Below are 22,820 nucleotides of genomic sequence, written 5' to 3' on the forward strand. Positions count from 1 at the left end.
GGCCCCAGCTGAAAGTATTCCAGCTGTGCAGACCTGGGTCCCTTTCACCTGGCTGGCAGGGATCCTGCCTGCCAAGCAAGGCAATCCCATGGAGAGCATTCCTCTCTCAGTTCCTGGGAGGGGGCAGATGGGCTGCACATCCTGGCTTTTGGCATGATGTGGGGCAAATGCTCAGTGCTTTTGGATTCACTGGATGAGCTGCAATCTTACATGTATGCCGAGGTATGAAATACAGCCTCATCATTTCTCTGTGGTTTCAGTGGAATGCTATTTCTCTCAGTTGATCCTGTTTTTCCAGGTAGAGCATATTGAGTTTCAATCCCATGTCTGGAAAAACAATGTTTCTCTCAAATTTGGTCATGTCTCTAAAGTTTTGTTTTTAAAGGTTATGAGACAAACTTGATAAACTTGAAATCTTCAATGGCCAAATATTAAAAACTCATTTCTTACTGAAACAGATGGAATCTGGTCCTAGACAGTAAAAGATTTGCAAGCTATGGTGAATGATTATGTTGGGAAAAGTAGCAGCACAAAATTCTTCTTTTTTGCCATTAAAAAAACCCAAAACCAATCTGCAATATCTTCCATGTTTAGTTTTCATAACAACCCCAAAGGAAAAAAAGCCTTCACTCTTCAGTTTCCTAAACCTTTGAGGTCTCTCAGGGGGATTCTGTGATGAACTAACTTCAGATTTGGTTTGCCAGTTTTATATTTTCTCTGAGCGTAAAAAAAAACCCTCAACATTTTAGCTCATGCAATAATGTTCCAAGGAAGCTATTTTCATTTCTTACTTTTACAGGTTATAGGAAACCTTTGATTTCTAGTATGGGAACAGTAGTATTTTGTAAAGCATCCAAACTTTTAAGAGCCCAGGACTGTGCTTTGCATCATGGCCTGATCCAAATACAGGCATATAGAGTTTCTGGAAGCAGTACCTCCAGAATGGCAGTTTCTCTCCTTGGCTTTTCCCATCTTCTGTAATCATTTTAGCATCCAAAATAGGGGATGTCAAATCCCTTGAAGGGATATGGGAAGAGGGTGGACACCCTTTCAATCACAATTCCTTTCAGAAAAAAAAAACCAAACCAAAAAACCCAGAAGATGCAGCTGAAGGCAGAACCATTTAATAATGAAAATCCAGGGGACTGAAAACAGCTCAAATTGTGTGGGCTAAGAAAATGACATCATAGCTCTGTAAAGTTGCTTTTAAAAAATGAGGAAATGGGAGGCTGAATTCAGATGTTTACACCTCTTTAATCCCATATGTTTGTTGGTTTTGGTTTTGTTTTTTTTCAAGTCAATGTTAGTCAGGAGGTAGTGTGGAGGAGAACATTTGAGACTCTCTCTTCTTTTGGAGTGCCAAAGCCAATAATAATCATGGCATCTTGTAATGTTTGGTAGAAAGGTGTCTGATAGATGTAGTAAATCTTGCATTTGACATGGTGTAGAAATTCAGAAGTTAGCACATAGTTTTCCTGTTACTTTACTGCATGATGACCCTGAAATGCAAAAGAGTGGAGGGCAAGGGATGACACAAAAACTAAGGCTGTATCAGAAATATCAGTTTTGTTTAATGTCCTAGTCAAAGGGTGAGCTTTATTCACATTTGAATAGAAAGGAGAGGCTGCTAGTTCTTACATCCACTATAAACTTCTTTAAAACTTGGAAATGTTGCACTAGTCAAAAATATTACCACCATTTAAAATGTGCACAGTGCTTTGATGATAAAAAGTGTTCCATAAATACTATGTTCTATTTTTTCCACTGTTAGACTTCACACATCAGCTATTACAAGAACTAAGAACTGAAAGCAGTTAAGCTCAAAAAGTACTAATAATACTAATAACACTTTCTACTTCACTCATGCTTATGTCCAAAACTATTCAAATCTTTTACAAACACAAGGAAAAGGTTACTCTAAAAGTTTTAAAGTAAGATTATCCATCCTTATAAACCAGAGAAATTAAGGCACAGGAAAAAGAAAAAAGGTTATACTTTAAAATATGCTTAGACATTTAAATTTTACTGATCTCAATTTTACATTGCATTAGGCCTTTGGGGTATAAAGGCACTGGGCTGGCTTGCTCAAGGAAAAAAAAATTCTCCTCTTGCTTTATAATATTTCTTGTTTCTGGCAAGACCTAACAAGGAGGGCAAAAGCTTTTGTGGGTTGGTTTTGGGTTTGATGGTGGGTTTTGTTTGTTTTAATCTGATAATTTTCTGCAGAAGTTTTCTGAGAGAAGGTGACTGGTTTGTCCCAGAAGTGGCAGTTGTGGTCTGCCATTGACAACCTAAGAGCTATAAATAAGACATTAGGATTATGGGGAGAGGTGATTCCTTTTCTTGATGGAATCAGTAGTTAAGGGGAAAGAGAGACACTTTAAATCCTGAGTAAAAGCTCACGTGCCACAAGACCTGCCAGTTTGTGGTGAGCTTACCTTTGCTGGCCACCATATGCTCATCCACAGGCTCTTCTACTCCCACTCCTCTTTTACTAGTACAAACGGGGTGGAAAATAAGGTGGAAAAGCTCATGGGTCAAGATAAAGACAGGGTGATCATTTAGCAATTACCTTCACAGGCAAAACTAGACTCCACGCGGGAAAAATAACTTAACTACCAGTTAAAATAAGTTGGCATACTGAGAAAGAAGGGAAAATTATGACAATACTCACGCCTTCTTCCCTCTGCCTTTTTCCCAGGCTTAGTTTCACTCTTCTGTTCCTGAGCCTGCTTCCCATCCCTGCTGGCACAGGGAGGTCGGGTGTTCTCCCTCTCCGGCTCCTCATGCTCATCCTCTGCTCTGGTGTAGGCCACAGTTCCTTCAGGACATCTCCACCTCCTCCAGCATGGGTTTCTTCACAGGTCCTGTCCCACACTTCCTCCAGCTGGGCTCTCCAGGGGCTGAGAGGAGCCTCCTCACCCTCCTCCTGCTCTCCCCCAGTGCTCACGGACAGTTTCTCACTTTTCCCCCTCACTCCCAGGCAGTGTTTTGCTCTTTCCAAGATCCATTTTCCCAGAGGCAGCGCCGCCTTGGCTGCAGGGCCCAGCTGGGCCCTGAAGTGTGTGGGTGGCCGGGAGCCAGCTGGGAATGGCTGAGTATGGCTGTGTATGGCAGGGTACGGCCCCAGCCTCACCTGGCAGGGGCTGCCTTGCACTGCCAGCACCTGGGCACCTGCCCCCAGGCACCATTGTCCCCTTCCAGCTCTCCCAGTTGGTCTAGTGTCTCTCCCAGAGCTGCCTCTTCACCATGCTGAGAAGGCTGCAGAGGTGTGCAGTGTTTTGTTTTGAGCTGAGAAAATCAAACCATCAACTCTTGGAGTCCCTGGTCTCATATCCCTGCTCCCTGACCACCTGAGGGGTCCAGGCTGTCCTGGGACTTTGTGGCTGGTGGTGCAGAGATCCCTATTTTCTGGCAGACAAGCTGTATTTCTTCAAGATTTCAAAGCCAATTATCCTGTGAGTGTCTCCACTGACTTTGACTTTGTTTTGCTATGTGTTTTGGGTTTTTTCTGGAGGGAATCCAGCAGCAAAAGAGCAGCTTTTATGGCTTCAGACATGGTGGTCCTGACCAGAGCTATTCACAGCAGAGGGGTCTCCTCTCAGGGACTTTTCACCCATGGCTCCCGGCCACCCTGAGGGGTCTGTGGGGTCTCATTTCTTGCCTCTGCATCCTGAGAGATCTGCACTGGTAGGACACCCTCTGCATCCTTGGTGCTGTGAAAGCCTCACTGTTCCTAATGCACCCTGTGTGGAGGAATAGAAACAGGGCAGAGGGGCTCAGCTCTGTGCCTGGATTTAGTGCTGGGGCTGAACCATGCCTCCGGCATGGGGACAGAACAGGGAGGGCATTTTGTGTAGCACACAAACAAAAGCCAGGCAGCAGGCAGAAGGCTGTCCAGCAGCTCAGGCAGTCTGTGTGAAAAACAGGCTCATTTTTGGACCTGTTCTTTCAGAAGTGAACAGGGATTGTGCACATCTGTGTAGTGCCAGGGGCAGATCTCTCCTTACTGTAGTGGAGTTTGCTGCTGTTGTGAAAACAATCAGTTAACAAATATCACAGCTGACAATGCACCTTTACATCCCATCAGCCACAGATACCTGCCACTGGTCCATACAATGAAAACCCATCAGAAAAAAATAGGAAGGAGCAAAGTTATTATTGGGATAAAATAGCTCAGCGTTCACAGAATATTCAATCAGGGATCAACTTCTCAAGAGGAGTTAATAAGCAGCCACACTTGAATATCTGATGTTTATGAAGGGGAGAAATGTACACGGAAAAGTACATTATGGCTAAAAACCTACTTGATCTGGCCAAAACAAAACCTAGCCTTCATCTCTTATGTAGAAGCAAGTCTACCAGGGCCCAGAAAGAAAGACTTGTCTTTGAGGAGTGATCTGAAAGATAAGTAATATGTCAAAAGAAAGAAAATGCAGTTTCTGCTCTTTGGGGAAAGAGGGTAAAAGGGGAAAGAAAAAAAAGAAAAACCCCACATTAAAACTCCTCAGTTGTTTTTTTTTTTTTTTGGTTGTTTTTTTTTTTTTTTTTTCCTAGCTGTAGCTATAGCCTCTTTCCTTTGATTTGTCATGATTTAAATTCATACAAAAAGATTTATTTCAAATAAGCCCCTTTAACTGTAGGGGCAGATATTTTTTTCTCCTAAAGCCTTTTGTAAGAACAAAGTAACCACTTGTCACACACGGTGACTAATGAGAGTTTAGTGTGGGTTTTAGTGTTCATTCATACGCTTTGTGTTCAGCTAGTCGTAAGTTAAATCTTTAGAAATCACACCGCAGGAATCCTTCTCTTAGGAGTGGGGGCGGGAGGCGAATCTGTCGAGATATTGAGAGCTGGTGAGCGGAAACTGCTCTTTTCAGGCTTCCTAATCGGCGGCACAGGAAATAAACACATGCAGGAAGTCGTTTGGCCTTTTCTTGAACTTAAAGTTTATACAGCAATTGATAACTGAGGCAAACTTTGTGTACTTAAACTTTTGAAAATTAAATTAAATGAAGAGGGCATGTTCAGCCCATGCCAGCATGGCCTCTAGGTTCTGCAAGCAGCTGGTCTAAATACAGTACTAAAAACTGGAAAGACTACAACCCACATATTTTTGCAGCTAGAATGTGTCCTTGAAACCTTTTTGCATGTCTACTCTCTGTCCTCTTTTCCTTCCATTTCTCTAATTCTCTCTCAATGAAACTGAGCTGAAGCATTGAAATCAAACTGAAAGTCATGTTTATGAAGCTGTTTTCTCTGCTTCTACCCCAGACTCTGCTCTTTCATCCTTTCCCTGACCTTCTCATTTATCTTGTAAGCACTTCAGGGTAAGAATGGTCTTGGATCATGTGAAACACCTTGTTTGATGGTGGCCCATATTGATATTTGTTTAATGCTACACATATGATGTATAAAAGTTGTCTTTGAAAGGAGGGTAAAAATAAATGAAGTGTCATTCTTGAATATAGCTTTTGAAATTGATAGCATCAATTTGCTAACAGGGACGTTTATAAGCATTTCTAAGAAATATTATTTGTGTTCGTATTTCTCGAGCTTTTACTGCATAAACAAGGTCACCATAAATTTAATGCTCTAAAAAGAATAGGTTTAGTTTTATAATAACCACAATTAGCTGGGGTAAATTTGCATGGGAAATTTAGAACACCTTTGCCAATAAAAAGAAAGCAAGCAAAACCCAAATGAAGAGCAGAATATGGAATAAAAAGTATATTTGCATGTCTTTGAAGACCAACCTAAATACCTGCTAAAAATGCATCCACTCCTATGCATCTTCTACTCTTTTGAAAATTGATTCTTTTTTGCTGCCCTAATAAACCACCCCTAACAGTGCAGATGTTTATTAAGAATATTTTTCATAAAAAAAGGACTAGAAGCAGAAAGCTACAATTAAAATAAAATGAGAGAAGGACAGAAAGAATGCATGTGACTTACATATCTGTAGTCCAGGTTACTTTCAGATTAAATAATTGAATTTAAAAAAAAAAATTCAAGGTTTTTGATTTTTTCCCTAAGTAATTAGAATGTCATGAAATTTTATAGTGTGCTTAGAAGGTTGCACATTTGATATGTAGTTTTGTGATGGCTCAACTTTGGCTAGCCCCTAGATGGGATTCCAAGTCTTCAAGAAATAGATCTAAACATTGGCCCCAAACTGCCATTTTCTGTAAAATGGCCATAACTGATCAGTTGTTCAATAAATGTCAATATAATAAAAATATATGGAAGTTTCTACAATTAATCTTGGGATTGTACCTTCTACACATTTTCAGAACATCCCCTTACTTCTGTCACTTATTGATTGTCCATTTGATTTATATCCCAGCCTGAAGTCGAACAGTCATCAGTCTTCCTTTTGGGCATTACAGTGACATAGCTCTTTCACTGATATCTTTGATGGAATACATTTTTTGCTTTTCCTAGCTCCTTACAGGAAACATTCAACTTAGTTCCAGACCATGTGGCATTATCTGTATGCACAATGATGATTTATAGCTGCATTATTTGAATTCTACCCTAAAAGCTATTTTTACGTTGCATTTCTTTCTTTTTTGATAGTCCAGCTCCACAGTGAGAACGTACCAAAACAGTAAATCGAGAGTGACCATGAGCCCTGGCTTTAGCTCCCAGTGGAATAGCAGCCAACCTGCTTGGAATACATACACCTTTCCAAGAGCAAGCTTGCACTACCAGTCTCATGCTAGCTACACCTACTGTGCTGGACATCCTGCTGTAAGTAATGAAAACCTTTTCTGCAGTTACCTGAATGAACTCTGTGATTCCCTGGGAGGTGGAGGCACTCAGGGGCTGATGATTCAGCACCCTTCTCCAGCAGTCTTTATATCCCATGCCAGACAGAACAGCTCACATATACTAACCCAAACTCTAAAAAAAATATTAGAATGAGTCTTAGACATAAGCAAATGTGAAAGTTTTATGCCTCAGTAAAATATATATACTTTCTTGTGCATTTAGCATTCTTTCTCCTTGCATGAAATTATTGTTGTTTGCCTGGGTTTTGGTGTCAGAAACATAGTCTGAAAAGCAGTATTACAGATGGCCTCATTTCTGTTTCTGGTGAGCCTGTAAGATGAATCAATTATTCTTTCTATTTCAGACATTTTAAATTGTGTGGATTAGTCAGAGAAGAAGAGCATCTCTTCTCATCATTAGATTTGTTTTGACTCACTACTTTATCATTAATGTGATCAGTGGTGAACATGCAATCTTGTTGCTAAGCAAAGACTACTGGTCTTCTATAATTGCGTGAACTGGTGGCCAAAAAGAATGTGGAAGGGTGGCTCAGTGTTGTTGTGTGTTTTAATTTGACAGTCATGAAAGGGTCACAACTATAGGCTAATGGTGAATTTTGTCATATTGGTACTGTTGACTGCTTATAGCAGAGCCCTTTCATTGATGTAGTTTCTGGTTTTGAAAGACCCCAAGAGAGTTAATGGGGGAAAATCTCATTAGTGTAAGCAATCTTCCTTTCTTCCCCACTCCACACTTTGTTGTTTTAATGTTTGGATTTGAACTTAGCTTTGGACATTTGGTTATAGAACTTCTTAAAAGACATAGCATCTTAACCTCCTGCCGTGTGTACGTAATGAAGTTTTGCCATCCTATAGTGAATTCCAGTAGGGAAATGGGAAAGTGCAGCTTTTGGTACAGAATGGAAATTGTGCTGTGTAGTCTTATTGCAAGATCTTTGTGATTTGATTTAGATTTGCTATCATACCTGCCAGCAGACTTCTGGCCAGAAGTTTGGGTTAGAAATTGCCTCGAACATTAACATGGTAATTGAAATAAAGGAGAGGAATAAATTTGCAAAATCTCACTATTTTTTCTGGGATGATGAGTTCTCAGAATAAATTAAACATCTCTATGGATTCTTCTGTTTGCTCACTTCCATTATGGTGTCATTGAAAATGATAAAAACTGTTGTGAAGAAATAAAAAGTATTTGACATCACAAGGGCACAGATATTTTCCTTGTTTAGAATGATAGCTCAAAAAGAATTGCATGACAGCTTAATTTATCTTAAACTGTGGGTATTCAAATCATTAACTGCTCCTTAACTTTGATCAGCTAGAATAAACACTATCCCCTCTGTGACTCAAGCTTTGACTCTGCTTAGCAAAAGAGCATACAAGAAGAATCCTCTACTGCCTGGAAGAGAGCTTAAAATTTGAATTGAAATTTCAGTCTTTTCAAGCTACTTCCACAGTTCCTCTTTCCTTTGTTTAGACTAAAGTTGAGGGTAGCTCCACTAGAATTGTAGTACAATATCTGTAGGTTATACACATACAATCAGTACGATATTTGTTTTCATTGAGCATCTTAATATGTAGTCACTGGAAGTGATACATCAGTCTGGAAGCTGATTTATCTGATTGCTGGAAAGCAGAGATTTTAGAATGTGCAGAATTGCATAAACCTTTGTGCAGATTGGTTGATTAGCCCTGCCCTCAGTGTCCGTGGGTTCAAACATTTGCAAAACCTGGCACATTTCTTGGTTCTGGCTCATCTGAGGAGCTGTTGCAGTGCTGCTCAGCAGAGATTGGACAGATTTCTTAAGCTGGTGGTAAGAAGCTGTAGCAGGTTAGCTGCTATTGCAGTGTCTACCACTGTGATCACATGCTTTTTCCCTACTTCTGTATTCTCTAAGGGAGTCCATAAGCAGGGCCTGGGCAAGGCACTCCAGGAAATTCAGCTCCTCCCTTCTGCAGCATCAAATGAATTTCAAGTTTCCAAGAGGAAAAAAAAAGCCTTAATATTTCGTTGGATATCTGATTCATTGTATATTATAAAGTTCGAGTTAGTCTGGTTCCTGTTTCTCACTTGGATTTGTTGAATCTGGGCTCAAACCAACCTTTTTATGGTAAATGAGAATAATAAAAGCTGGATGTGGGGGAGCTCCTTTATTTGTGAATCTTCCCAATATTACGTGCTCAACTGGATACCTGCTTTACCTCAGAGGATATTATTTGCCCTCATCTGACACAGGTTCAGCAGAACAAGTTGTAGGTTGTAGAGCTGTATGAAGCTGTTTCTGCAAAACTTCCCACATGGAATATGTCTAAAGATCATTGCAGTTCCTTGACACTTCGGAGGCTAACAAACTTACAAGCACTGTGCAAGTTCAAGGCAGACGAATGTCAGGGAGTTGGATCTACCCTTGGAGTACTTAAAGATATTAGTCCCTGAAGACAGTGCCAAGAGAAAAGCTTTGGATTTCTCTACTGTTTGGAGAAAAGCTGAAGGAGACAAAAAAAGATTTATTTTAATTGGGCCAAATGTAACTGAATAAGAAAAAAATCAATTCTCTAATTCTTTTTTTTTTTAATCTAAATGAAAGAAAAAACATCTCACACAGTGCAGTGTTAAGAGACCCTTATGACTCTGGCTGGTCCTGAGTATGTCAGAGCCAAAGGTGGGGTTTTTATTTTGTTTTAACAGAGAGCACCTTTGGCATCTCTCTTCCATAGTGCTGCAACAATTGATTAAAAACAGTCTTTCCACCCTAGGAGAGAAAGGAATAGGAAGTTTGTTTAAACAGGGTAATTTTTCAGCTCTTGAATTATCTAAGGGAACAACAGACTGCATATCAACTCAGTCAACAGTGCAATGCAGTTTTTGAACAAACAAGAAGGTGCTAATTTCTAGCTATACTGGGAAGCAGGATACCCCGCAGGATCTGTGTATACTAATATAAATGATAATGTGGTAGATGGTCCTTACATAGTAAATTATTTTTGATATTAGAGGCTTGAAATTCTTCTGGCATTCACACTCAGAGGCTTACAGGCAGAAAAATACAGCATGTATTGCTCAGAATAGGAGAAGACACCTAATCATGTTTTTCTCTTGAACTTTCTTCACACAGGAAGATAAAAAATAGACAAAGTAATTCTGATTATCCCTGCTGGGCAAGATAGGAACCTTTGAATGATAGTGTCCTTTGAGCACTTTCACATTTACACAGGCTTCCTACCCTTTTCCAAAGTCTCAAAGACTCACTTCATTTCCTTTTCTCCACATTTTGCTGGAAGGATGATAGAATTTCACAGATCTTCAGAAATCTCGTTCATTGAATTAACTCTAACAAATCAACTTCTTAGACTGTACTGTTGTTTTAAAGGAATTAATCTGTAAAGTGAGAAAACAAACACAGATCTCATCAGCTTTGGAGTATTCCAGCTGAAATTGTAAGGGAGTCTTTTATGCCTTTCTTGGATATTCATGTAGCAGTCTCAGATACCTGCCATGCTCACCTTTGTAAAAGTCAGTCCTTACTTATGAAGGAATTTGGCCATGTGATACTCTCTGATGAAGCAGAACTGCTGCAGAGTGTTTTACCCTGCAGGGTTTGAAACCTTTGTTGTATGCCCATGGGGTGGTGAATTTAGCTGTGTGTATTAATTTCTCCATGTGCATACATCTCTGTAGCATGCACAATGTCTTTGAAATCCTTATCTAGATACCCAACCCAGCGTGTGTAAGACTTTCAGCTAGAATCCATTCTGCACTCTAACAGGATTTGGTCATGCTCCACTAGATCAGTGACAGCCTTCAAAGCATGATTGGTTAAATCTGTAGAGTTATTATTTGGAGCTCTACACATAATGTTTACAAGCTGTTACATCTGAGATGTCATATATGGATCAGACAATCAGTTTGCTTAGCAGTCCCCATTCCAACAGTCTGTCCCCAGACTTCTTTCTACGGCTTCTTTAAATGCGTGATTGCTTCTGAAATTATGCTGTTAGTTGGAATGTGAAAAGCAGAATTAAAAGAAATGTGATGTGGAGTGCTATGAGACACTGCTGGCATTCTTCCACTCAATTCTGCAAGCCCTCAAAGTAGGATCTCAAATCTTTAATCTTAGAAACCTTAAGACCCAGTAGAAGGAGCTGTAGCTCCTTTTACACGTTTCCGCTGACAATCCTTGGATAGGAAAGCAGAAAGGGAGCAAGGCTGTCACTGTGGACAAGTCTAATGGAAGGGCTTACTCACTGTCAGCATGACTATGCAGAGTCCATCGGAAAAATTTCCAGTTCCAGGTAGGTAAGCCTCATTGCTGATGACAGAACTGCTGGACTGCAGCATTGCACAGCTGTAATGCTTTATGTAAACTGACTGTTCTGATCATTACCACACAAATTGGATTAACATCTGTAGTGAGCTCTCAGTGATTGACTGCTTAAACAATTTATTTTGTATACATTTATAAATTAGAAAACCTGCCATATTTATGGGATTAGATAATACAATGTTTAGGAACCACCTGGGGTTGTGAGATACAATTATCAATTTGTATGTATACATGTATATAATAGCTAAGTTATTAGTTTTAAATGTATATATATATTTAAAAATCCCACAGACCAGGCTTTTGGCTAAAATCTCTGCAGAATGATGTAGGAAGGTTCTCAGTGCAGGGCTGGAGTTGGTTATCAATCTTTAGTTTTCTGATATGATCCTGTTCTCTGAAATGTAAACCTAATTAGGGAACACATTTTTGTAAGTGAAATATTCTACTCAAAGTTGGTTCTATAACAGCAAAATAAGACTGACAGAAGCAATTTACTGGTGCATACCAAATTCACGCATCATACCAAATATGATATGACCATACATTATAATGCAAAGATAATGTTTTAAGAAGCACCTTTCTTTAAATTCAGGAAGCATGCAATACATAGCATCAGTGTCCTATTCCAAACAGACCTTTTTTTCTCTAGAAATACAAGTGGAAAAGATCAGCAATGAAGTTTGGTTTGTGGTTTTTTTAGTACTAAGATCTTTCCAGTGAATAATTCTGTTGCACCTCTCCTTAGAGAGAAAGTGCAAAGAGTGAAATGCTTATGCAGTATAATCCTGTCATCACTAATTTCCGAGATATCTGTTTAAACAAAAGCTGTCACTTTCTGATCTGACTTGAGCCTCCTGCCTGATTCATTTTGTAATGTCACGAACAGTGGATTGTGGATTCGTGGAGTAGAGCTGGTCTGATTAGAGAGGAAGAAACTTCTTTTTACACATGCACATCCTTATAATCAGCAGCGATGGGAAAGGAAATAAATAGTACAGTAGGCATGAATTGGAAGTGTCTCTTCTAAGAACCTCTCAATTACACTTGCAGTTCTGAAGTCTTGGCTTTCTCTGTCCTTGGTGTTAACCCTTTCTTACCTTCATAAGCCTTTCATGTGAGATTGCTCCCTACCATTCTCTAGCCAGTATTTCTTTGGTGCTGTTGGCCCTTGTCATTATAATGGCCACAGATGAAAAAAAGTGGAAATGGATTCCAGAAATTATACACTGTTGAAGGACCATTGAGCAAAATATCTGCCAGATGTCACTTTGGTCACAATCTTACAGTAAATAAAGTGTAAAGAATGTGTTTTGATCTTCTAAAGTTGGTGACAGCCCCAGCTTTCCCCCATTGATAAATCTTGGGAAAGATCAAGCACTGGCTGGAAAGAAGTAGGAAAGAGTGCTCCAACCAGAATTAAAAGAGAAGTGTATCACCAGAAACTATTTTATGTAGTTGTTGACATGTTCCTCGTGAAATCCTGCAAGAACAAGTGAGAGTATAAAGTAAAGAGGCAGTCATTAAAGTGGGAATCAAAAGGATGACATTTCCATTGCTAGGTACAGTTGTGCTGTAAGAGAGAAGCTGTACCAGTTAGGAGAAAAGTAATGAAGGATTGTGGAGAAAGGAATATTTTTAATTGACAAGATGTTGTAGCTATCAGGTGCAATGAGTAGCTTAGTGATCAGCTGCAAATCCATATGCTAACTGCTGACATAAATTATTTATTCTGTTTATCTATTACCTCCATCTACAGGAACAGAGCCTCAAAAACATGAACTTATTAGGCCGCTAACGTAAAACACATTTTCACTGTGGCTTGGCTTCTTTGGAGAAGAGAGGGTGGAAATTTCAAACCCCCAAACAAATATGTCTCTTAATTAACTTTTCTCACCATCTGTGCTTACTTATAGCTGAGGCAAGCGGTACCAGTGACTTGTGAGATTGCTTTCAATGCTGCCTCTTTAGGCCAGCTTTTCAAAGCAGCAATCACATGCAGTTAATTCTGATCAGATCAGCTTATCAGCTCAGTTCATTGTAGTGCTTTCATAATAATTCGTGTGTGACAGCCCATTAAAACTTGGCCAGGCCTTAAAAAAAAAAAATCACAAAATCCACCAATGGGTTTTACATTCCGCCTTTGAGTTACCCAGCATATTTGTTTTGTGTATTAAGCTTTGAAATGGAACTTTAGTGAAGGGTTGTAGGGAAAAGTCACCAGCAATATAGAACTCTAGCCAAAGTAGATAAATTGCATTTTACCTCAAAGAGTAGTTTTATTTAAAAACGTGTACATGATGCTGTAATAATTGTGTTAAATGCTGCCTGTGCCTCTGCTTGGCTCCTGCAAAGGGACAGTGCTGTGGATGCTGCCCGCCAGATCTGTGGAGTGTGTGAAAGGCCACTGCCCATGGGTGGCTCAGGTTGGCCAAGTGAGCTTTTCTGTTCTGGAGTACTTTTGATGGATGGCAATTACAATTTGAAGTTGAATGCCCTGCTCCAAAAGGGCAGTGCCTCTCAGAGGGGAGGGAGAGCACTGATAACACAAAACCCTTCAACTGACTTGCAACAAATATTTTTCAGAAAGTCTGGGGAAATGGAGAATTTCCTCGTAAGTGAGTTTAGAAATGTTTGGTTACAAAATTCTGGGGTTTTTTTATTTGTAAGTGGTGTTTTAATGTTATTTTTTCTGGCATCCTCTACTCATTTACACATCACACATATAGTGTTTTGCCATTGTTTCTCCTAATCTTAACAGATTAAGAATTTTGTAGATTGATGTTTGTTGATGCTTTTTATTGATTTGTTTCCTGTGTGTTATTTAACAAAAAAGAGTCAAATTTTATGCAAAAACCACAGGACAATTTTTTTTTCAACAATTAATGCTAGCAGGATTAGGAAAAAAATCCCCTGTAAATAACTAGCACCTTATTTTCAAGAAGAAAGATTTCTTCATGGGAAATATAATTGAGATCTTTGAAATTACCAAAAGTACTTACACAGATATATCCACAGCACCTATTTATTGGTAAAATTACTACTGCTGGAAAGTTTCTCATCACCTCCAAATACTAATAAAGTCAACCATTTAAGAGATGGGAAGTTTTTGTTTTTAAACAGACTCTATGGGAAGCAACAATTTTCTTGCTGATTCTACATTTTTTATTCTTGCATACTCAAGAAGAAGAAGACAGAAAGATGGTATTTTTAATAGACTTTAAAAACCCAAACCAGATGCTGCTTTTTTTTTCTTCATTTCTTCCTTTCTTTTTTTTAAGAAAATTCCCTAAATTTAGACTGTAAAATAGGCTTGTAGGAGGCAGTAAATACAGATCTTGGTAAATGTCTGTAATTTACAGCTACAGATATATATCTACATATACATATCTCTATATGCATTTCTGTCTGTGTTCATGAATGTGTGTCTATATATATGTATATACACGCTTCCCGTGTTTGTTTTGGTTTTCTGCTTTAATTTAGCAAATAGGAGATGTATGGTTCTAATTTAGCTTCTCCATCTCATTTTCAGTAAGCCAGACAGGTTGTCTTTAGGATTTGTTAGTTAAGGTGATGAGTTCCTTCAGGCTCCAGAGAAAATCCTGGTATTAGGGCTTGACAGTTGATGCTACAAACTGCCAACCTGTCACATGTTTTGGAGACACCTGACACTTTTTGAAAGATTGATTATCGCAAAAGGCCAGCAACTGTGTTGCTTTCATTTTAAATAATTAACACGCTTAGGCAACTTCCTTGTATTGCAGCCTCCAAGGGTGAGGAGTTTTGGACTACTCTGAGCAAATACTGCTTCAAATCATTTTGCTGATGGACTCTTCTCTGTTAATTTTAATTGGGGTTATTGATTTAATATAAACCCACCCAATTCAGTGAAGGCATAAGGGATGAAAATTTCCTTTTGTAAATAAATCCTTGCCCTGAGGATTTATTTACACCAGGGATGCTATTCAGCAGCACTGTTGACAGGGAGTTCTGTTTACAAAGGGAGATGGAAGAAATGCATGTCTGTGGGAAATATTGACTTGTCAAAATTGAAATGTTCTTTTGATGACATTTCAGTTTTTTTACCCTTGATAAATTTCAAATGTTGCTTTACTGTAAACCCAAATGCTGACCAAAGATCATCTGTCCCTTGCTGATTTCTGACATGTGTTCTAGCAGTGATTTAAACGCTCTGTTAGAGCACATGATCTAAAAATGAGTTCTTTGCATGCCTAATTTTTTAAGCAATCTAAATTTTCATCTTTGTCACCTTTTTCATCTTTGTCACCTTTGTTGAAATGTTTGCTCTTGCTTTTATTAGCTGGGTTTCCTCGAAAAGAAACACCTGAGAGACATTGTGATCTGCATTTCAGTCTTGGGCAAGTTTTTAATTAATTGATCTACTTTTGTGCAGTTTTAAGGTTTCTGTGGGAGAACTTCATTTTGAGGAGACTGAAGGTTTTGTGTAGAAGGTATTTCTGCATCACTCTTGAAGGTGGGAGTTGGAGTTTTTGAGAGGAAAAACAGAGATCCACAAAATAACAGGCTCTATTTCTGAAATCCAGGAAACAATTCATCACAGTGCTGTGTTGACTTTTTCCTTGATAAGGACTCTATTGACCTCAGATTTGTATCAAAAATGCTGTAAAAGAAAGTCCCTATCACAAGGCGTGTAACTAGATGGGACAGAAAATAGGAAGAGAAGCAATGGCACTGAAAGAGATCCTACCCTAAGCTGTTTGAGGAAAAGAATGGCAGTAAACTTTGGTTTTCATTCGTTCCAGGTTGGTACCTTATCTGTCAAACCTGGCTCTTTTCTGTATTTTTTCCAAGTATATAACTAGGCAGTGTTTGCTTTTGTTCTAAAATCTGTAACTATAAGGTGATGGAGGTGTTTTAGTGAAACCCAAAGGTTCTAGTTGAAAGGAGGTATGGTCAGTTATGTTCTCTGCTGTCTACCAGTGTCTCTCTTCTAAGCTGTATCAGGTTCTCATTAAGGATGTCAAATACAGGCATTTGTGCTTTTGGGAAAAGAGACTTTCTGCAAGGGCATCTCCCCTCAAGGCATCACTCCTTTGTTTCCTTTTTTCTGCTTTTATTTTATTTGGGGGCTGTGAATGTTTTAATGTAGTTTTCCATGGCATTTAACTTTTTAGCTGTAAGATGGACTGCCTGGATTTTTGCTGAAGACACTGACAACCTTTAGGTTTCACAAGGAGCAGAATATTTTTCCATTTATATACGAATACATTTCTTCCTTGGGTATACAGTCAGCTTCCATGCAAGAGGAAAAAGATCGTAAGGGTCTGGAAATATTACAAAGGTCTTTGCAGAGATTCTCTTCAGTATTTTCACTTTTCATGCTTTTTTCTCATCTTTTTGAGCATTAGCCCTCTGGCATGGTCAGGTGCTAGGAATTTCCTGGCACCAAAGGCAAATACTCTGTTGTGGCTCTGTCCTTCTGCCCTGGTGACCTGTCCCTGGATGCCTGCCAGCATGGCTTGCTCTGCTGAAACCAGAGCTGCTGCAGATCTCTCTGCCAGCTGCTTGCAAGTCAGGGAGAGCAAAACTCAGCCCTTATGTTCAGCATGGTCACAGAATCTTTACAGTTGGGCTCTGTCTTAAAGGTCTTTCCCAGCCTAAATGATACCATGAACCTGTGACACAGTGTCAAGGTTGTCAGGAAGTTCCAGCATCTTCACTTCTGCTCTGTGCTAGGTTCTCCTCCTGCATCTCTGCGTGGTCTTGGAAAAGCCATGTGGTTTTGTTCGCTCCCCCATCCTACTTTATTTCTTTGTTTGTATCCTGTAAATGAGAACATTTGCCCATAAACACTTAGATGTGTCATTGAGCTTTTTTCTTTCTTTTTTTTTCTTTTTGTATTGTCAATTATTTATTTCAAAAGTAGGATCTTTTAAACTTCTAGAAAGCACCTCAATTTTTTGCTTTGTTATTAGGGCAGTCTCTCTTTGAAGACTTCATTTTCTTCAGAAGCTGTGCTTGTAGAAATCCTCATATTGTATACAGCTGGGTGAAAGGTTGGATTGAGTTGTTTTCCTGCCAAACTATAAAGTGATTTTCTTTTTAAATCTTTCTTTCCATTTGGCTGCTACTTAATGTCTTTTGTCTGCTTAAGGAGGACAGGTGCAATTATTCACCTCTGAGTCCTGGGAAAGAAATAGTAATTCAGCATGGTCTCTTAGAAAGGAATGTAATTCACTGCCCCACATACGGTACATTATGCAAGACAAACAGAACTGTGAAAGCTGTAGCATTGTAAAGGAGAGCATACGATAAACAATGCCTGATACCAAGTCAAGCTGTTTATCTTAATATTTTGTTTGGGAGTTGAAAAGTAAAAGAATTAATTATATATTGAAGCTTGATAGAATTGCCTTTTCAGTCTTTTAAAAATCTCTCGGCACTGCTATGTGAGGAAAAGGATGTGTTAGCATTTTCCAACTAGTTCATTGGGATGTAGATTTTAAAGCAGTGATTGTGGATCCATTGTTGCTTAGATAATTTAATTTTTTTTTCTTTCATTGTGATGAAAATGGGGACCAAGATTTCAGAAGTGTAGCTCAGAGTCTATTTCTGAAGAGTGTAAGTTCTCACCCTTTCCTAAAAGAGCAAACCTGTCCACCTCTGAGTTAAGATATTCAGGCTACATAGAGGTTTCAGCCCACAGTGAATATATTCAATATATAATTAATAACTTAATAACTAGAAGAGATCTGCTTATAGAACAAAATTCTGCATTGAATAAACAGTTTCTAGCTGTGGTCACATAGAACTGCAGAGCAGCCTTGTCCCATTATACTTGTTACATGACAATTACACAAAAGGAACAGATTTATTTTAAAGCTATTTAATTCAAATTAAAAAAAAAATAAATTCCCACTTATGGGGCAAATAAGTCAGGTTACTGCGCGTACATAGTAAAGTCTTTTAATTTCAGTCCCTATTTTTACTTGCTGATAAGTTTATGACACTTGTACCTTCCCAGAAAAATCTATGAGATCTGGTGTGATGCTAGAGGGATGTTGTGTAATTTTGAACAGAGTCCTTTTTGCTCCTCATAGTCAAAAAATTCAGATGCACTTATTCAACAGATCTTTTTCTCCCATGAAATGCAAGGCAATGGTCTATGGAATAGATACCAGTCTCTTCTGGCAGTTAAATGTTCATGCTTCCCACTTCCTCCTGCATGCCCAGTTACATCAGGAACAGAGACATAAACTTGATGCTTTCCAATAGTGGGTGTCTGAAGCAGAAGTTTGGTCATCTTGGCTTTTCTGAAACGTAAAATGGAGTAATTTTGTGATTCTCTACCATGGCTTTTTTTGGTCCCCCTCCACATCCCCCTCTATACCTTTCCCCCCCACACCTTTTCTTTTTTTCTACCAGAGGGGTTAACTCAAGGTAAAAGGAGCAATAGAAGGAGGACAAGCCTTCAATTTGTTGTTCTTACAGCCAAGTATCATACAATAGGCAAACTGACTATGGAAACTGTGTCTGCTTATGGTTAGATGTATAATTCCCTTCAGAGAAAATACAGGCTACTGTGTAAATCCAAAAAAATCTCAGAATTTGGGAATAAAAGGCTGTGCTGCCATTGCAGAACTGACTGTACCACATGGCAATCACTTTGTTTTTCTTGAAATGTTAGTGAAGTAGAAAACCAAAAAAAAATCACATAACATTAATAAAAGAAACTAAGCATGTTAGTGCTTTTGTGATGGCTAAGTTGTATGGCTTCATGAGTAACTGCTTTTTAAAGGGCAACCAGCATTGAAATCTTGTTAACTGACTAAAACAAAATTAAATTATTTGAATGACTACATCCAATTTTGATATTTAATTGTAAGATGTTCCATGTGAATAAACACCTTTTTCTAGTCTTGTTAACCTCATAAGGGGTGTCTGTGTTGGTCATGGTCCCTCTAGATAGAGTAACTGGCATGGTTGAAAACATTTTTCCTTATTTAAGATAAAAAAAAAGCAAGGGCTGGGGGGGGGGGGGAGTGTAAAGATTTTTTTCCTCTGTAAAAGGAAGAAACCCACACAGAAAAAGAATGCCAGTCAGATTATGTTTTGGGGAAAACAGCTAAACTGTCTGTAAACAACATGTCAAATATAAAGAAGGAGGGAAAAAACCTAAATATAATCCCTTTCAGCAAAAGAGCAAAAGTGAGCTTACATTGTTAGCTATAACATTCTTAAGGACTTTTCATTTCTATATTTAAATTTGTTCTAAAAAACTCAGTACCCTGTCTCCCTTGCGCGCTGAAAACCTAAGACCCAACAGAAATGTCATTCCCACTCAATGAATGCTTTTTAAACCAACCCTATACATTTTTAGGAGTCATATGTCTGGAAGAATAAAACCATCTAATTTTACTACATCCAAAATAAAAATAGTTCATTCTGTTTTAAATGACAGTGAATAAAATGGAATTGAAAAGCAGAAGTAAACAAGGCTAGTGATCACAAAGTATTAGTTGCTGGTCCAAACAGGGGAGTGGAGGAGAAACTTGAGAGTCAGTCTGTGCAAATTACATACTGTAAGGAGAAGCTTTTTTCTTGCATTATACAATTCCCAAATTTCACGAGGAAGGGAAGGTTACTTCCATGAAGTCTCTAACTAGAGGGATCTTCAGTGATGGTGTTGGTACCAGCAGATCTGCAGCTGAGTGTGAGACTCCTTGCTATTGGACATTCATAATGCAGATTCCAGTCTTTATTGTTGTGCAGAATGTCTCCCACAGGTATTTCACTTTTGCTTTTCCCTCTCTAAAAGCCCCAAAATATACACTTGCAGTTTCTGTCTGGAGAGTACAATCAGCCAAGCTGTCATATGATCAGAGGTGATGAAGTCCCACTGGCCTCCACCAAGACACTCCAGTTTGTATTCACTGATGATCAAAAGTAGAAGGTGTTTGATGCCAACATGGACTTCTCTGTCTTTGTGTCTTTATTATCTATTGTATCAGTACACTGAAAAAAGCCTTGTTCAGGTGGTTCTAAAGAGGCAAAATGGCTCTGAATTTTGCCCTGACCTTGTTATTTTGACCACATATATACATACTGTTATTTTCTGTCCTCATCTGGCTTTTCTTGAGATCATGGGGGAAAGGAAAATACCTTTTTCCACATGAGACAAAGAGATTTTTTTGTTTTGCTTCCCACTGTTTTCTTGGCTATGTTTCTGTTCTTTCGCAGGTGCAAGAATCCCCTGCCTACCTGTGGGAATTTTAAGAAAATAATCCTTTAATATGGAAGTGTTTATGTTCTCATTAAGGGGTGAACATAACATTGATTTCCTGTACCCTCACTCAAAATCTAATTGCAAACTGTAGTGACTGGAGATAAGTCTGCCCACCAGGTTTAGTGCTGTTTTGCTAGTTTAATTAGGCTTTGGGTTTAAGGTGTTTCATGAGAAGAAAAGGGCTTCTCAACAGTTGGGTTAAAAAGGCAGAGAGAAACAACAGCTGTAAGGGCACTTTCCCATGTACTTGAGCATGATTAAATGTAGCAGGGGGTTCTTCCTTCACTGAGTAAATTACCTTTGTCCCACGTGTATATTGATATAAACTTTAAACATTTGCCTTTGCAATATATCTCTTGCTGCTCAGGGTCAAGAGAGAAATTCATGAATGCTGACAGGAAATCTCTCTCCAAGTATAAGGAATAGGTGTACAGTTTCTCAGATAAACAGAAGATTCAGATTGTCAAATTCTTTGTGTGCTTACTTTTAAACAACTCACATAGCAAATAAAGCGACATTTTCACTAGATTTATATTCGTGATTTAGATGCCACATCATTTCTCTAGAGTCATACATAAAAAAATTCTTGAAAAATCTGCTTCCCTGTACAGATTGTTTAATCCTGCTATGATGATTCAGAAAAAAAGACTGGTTTGGGTTATTTGTTACTATTTTAGAAGCCAAAAGATCTGAGTCTTCAAGAAACTCTACCTGATGCTGCCAGATGCTACTCAAGTGATAGTTGCATCAAGGTGCCACAGGGTTTTAATGAGAAGTGTGTATTTTGTTTCTCATAGGAATATGAGATCAGTTCATAAACTTTTAATTTTCTTTCCAAACTGTCCCATCTCTATCCATCTTAAAATATTTTTCTTCTCTGTAGCATTATGACAGATTTAAGATCCCAGCTGAAGCATAAGACATAAATAAATTAATATATGATCTACTTAATCCAAATGTAATTTGTTAAAATTTGTTCAAAATATTGTCTAACAGACTAACCTATATTTTAAAATTCTTCAGATCTTATCCCTTCTATCTAGAATGACTTTAAACTATTTGGGACTGCTAGATGTTTGATATTTATTAAATAGAGTATTAATATATTTCTATACTTTATAATTTTCTAATATTGAAACAAATACAAGGTTTCCTTGGTTTAACATTAGGATGACATAAATTTGTGATGTGCTTTTTAGTCAAGCTGAAGATATTTTCTTGGACCTTGTTTTCATAAAAACATGTCTAACAGTTATAAAGGAAATATAATGGTTCAAACATTTAGTCATCAAAACTTTTAGACACTAAAATGAGACCAAACCAACTCTAACAAAACACCTCTGGGTGTATCCATTCAGCCCATGCCTTGGTAACAGTGCGTTCCAGACTTCACAGAATCACAGAATGGGTCAGGTTGGAGGGGACCACAGTGGGGTCACCTGGTCCAACCTCCCTGCTCAAGCAGGGCCATCCCAGAGCTCATGGCACAGAATCGTGTCCAGGCAGTTCTTGAACATCACCAGTGAGGGAGACTCCACACCCTCTGAGCTTCTCTATGGAAGCAAGAGCAAGGTGGCATTTAGGCCTGTGAGGCTGTGCCATGTGGTGACAATTCGCCCCACAGAAGTCACAAACTGCCAGGAGCTCCTGGCATGGCTCTCATTCCACCACCAATCTACATTGGGTCCTGAAATATCTTAAATGATCTTTACTCAACAGCAAGCTTTTTATCTCCATTTCTGACTGGGAAGTACGTCAATGAATATCCTTGTTCATTAACTACACACTAGTTTTAAACATTTGTTCCATTTAGCCACTCTTTAAGCATGCTATTTCTAGCTCATGCTCTGAATGCAAATCAAATGTTATTTGATAATGATGGTGAGCAAATAACTTCAGCCATATCACTAATAATCATCTTAACCAATCCATTGTGCAGCTGAACAGATCGAGTTAATGCAGAAAGCAGAGGGGTTTAGAAGCAGTTTCCCTATCAGAAAAGTGTAAGACCAATGTATATTGATTCAGATTTTATAAAAAAAAGCAAATTGCTGATCTGAACAGAAATATATGCCAGTCAGAATCAATATTGGCCTCGATGAGATTTATTTTGTTGGAGAAAAGGATCTAATATTCAGGAGACACTTGAGCTGTGGTAGTTGTTGAGTGTTGTTTATTCAGGCAGTTGAATTGTTGGGCTGAAGTAGGGAAGGTTTATTAGCCCTGCCTTGGGCATCAAACTATTAGATTTCATGTAATTTCAGCAGGTCTCTAGGAAATATTTTACACCTTCACGAGTAAATTTGAAATTTTGGCCACTGGGAAACTATATGAGCATTGTATTTTTCATACCATTTTCCAAATAGTGCTTACTTCCTTGAGACCATAATGTTTTTATTATGATAAGCATTATTTGTCCCTCTGTACTGTTGGTGC

The 22,820-nt window shown here is 38.6% G+C and overlaps 1 protein-coding gene across 4 annotated transcripts in view; it reads left to right on the forward strand.

Moving 5' to 3' along the window:
• RBMS3 (RNA binding motif single stranded interacting protein 3) overlaps positions 1-22,820 on the forward strand; it is a 707,113-nt gene that overhangs the window by 207,354 nt on the left and 476,939 nt on the right. For all 4 annotated transcript variants that reach the window (XM_071429410.1, XM_071429411.1, XM_071429414.1 and 1 more), the window contains one exon: positions 6,580-6,753. In XM_071429410.1, the coding sequence (XP_071285511.1) occupies positions 6,580-6,753 (174 nt within the window). The remainder of the gene's footprint in view (positions 1-6,579; positions 6,754-22,820) is intronic.

The sequence above is a fragment of the Agelaius tricolor genome, unplaced genomic scaffold (assembly GCF_023055355.1).
Source record: "Agelaius tricolor isolate 1412-34295 unplaced genomic scaffold, bAgeTri1.0.p SCAF_6, whole genome shotgun sequence".
In the NCBI taxonomy this organism is placed as follows: Eukaryota; Metazoa; Chordata; class Aves; order Passeriformes; family Icteridae; genus Agelaius; species Agelaius tricolor.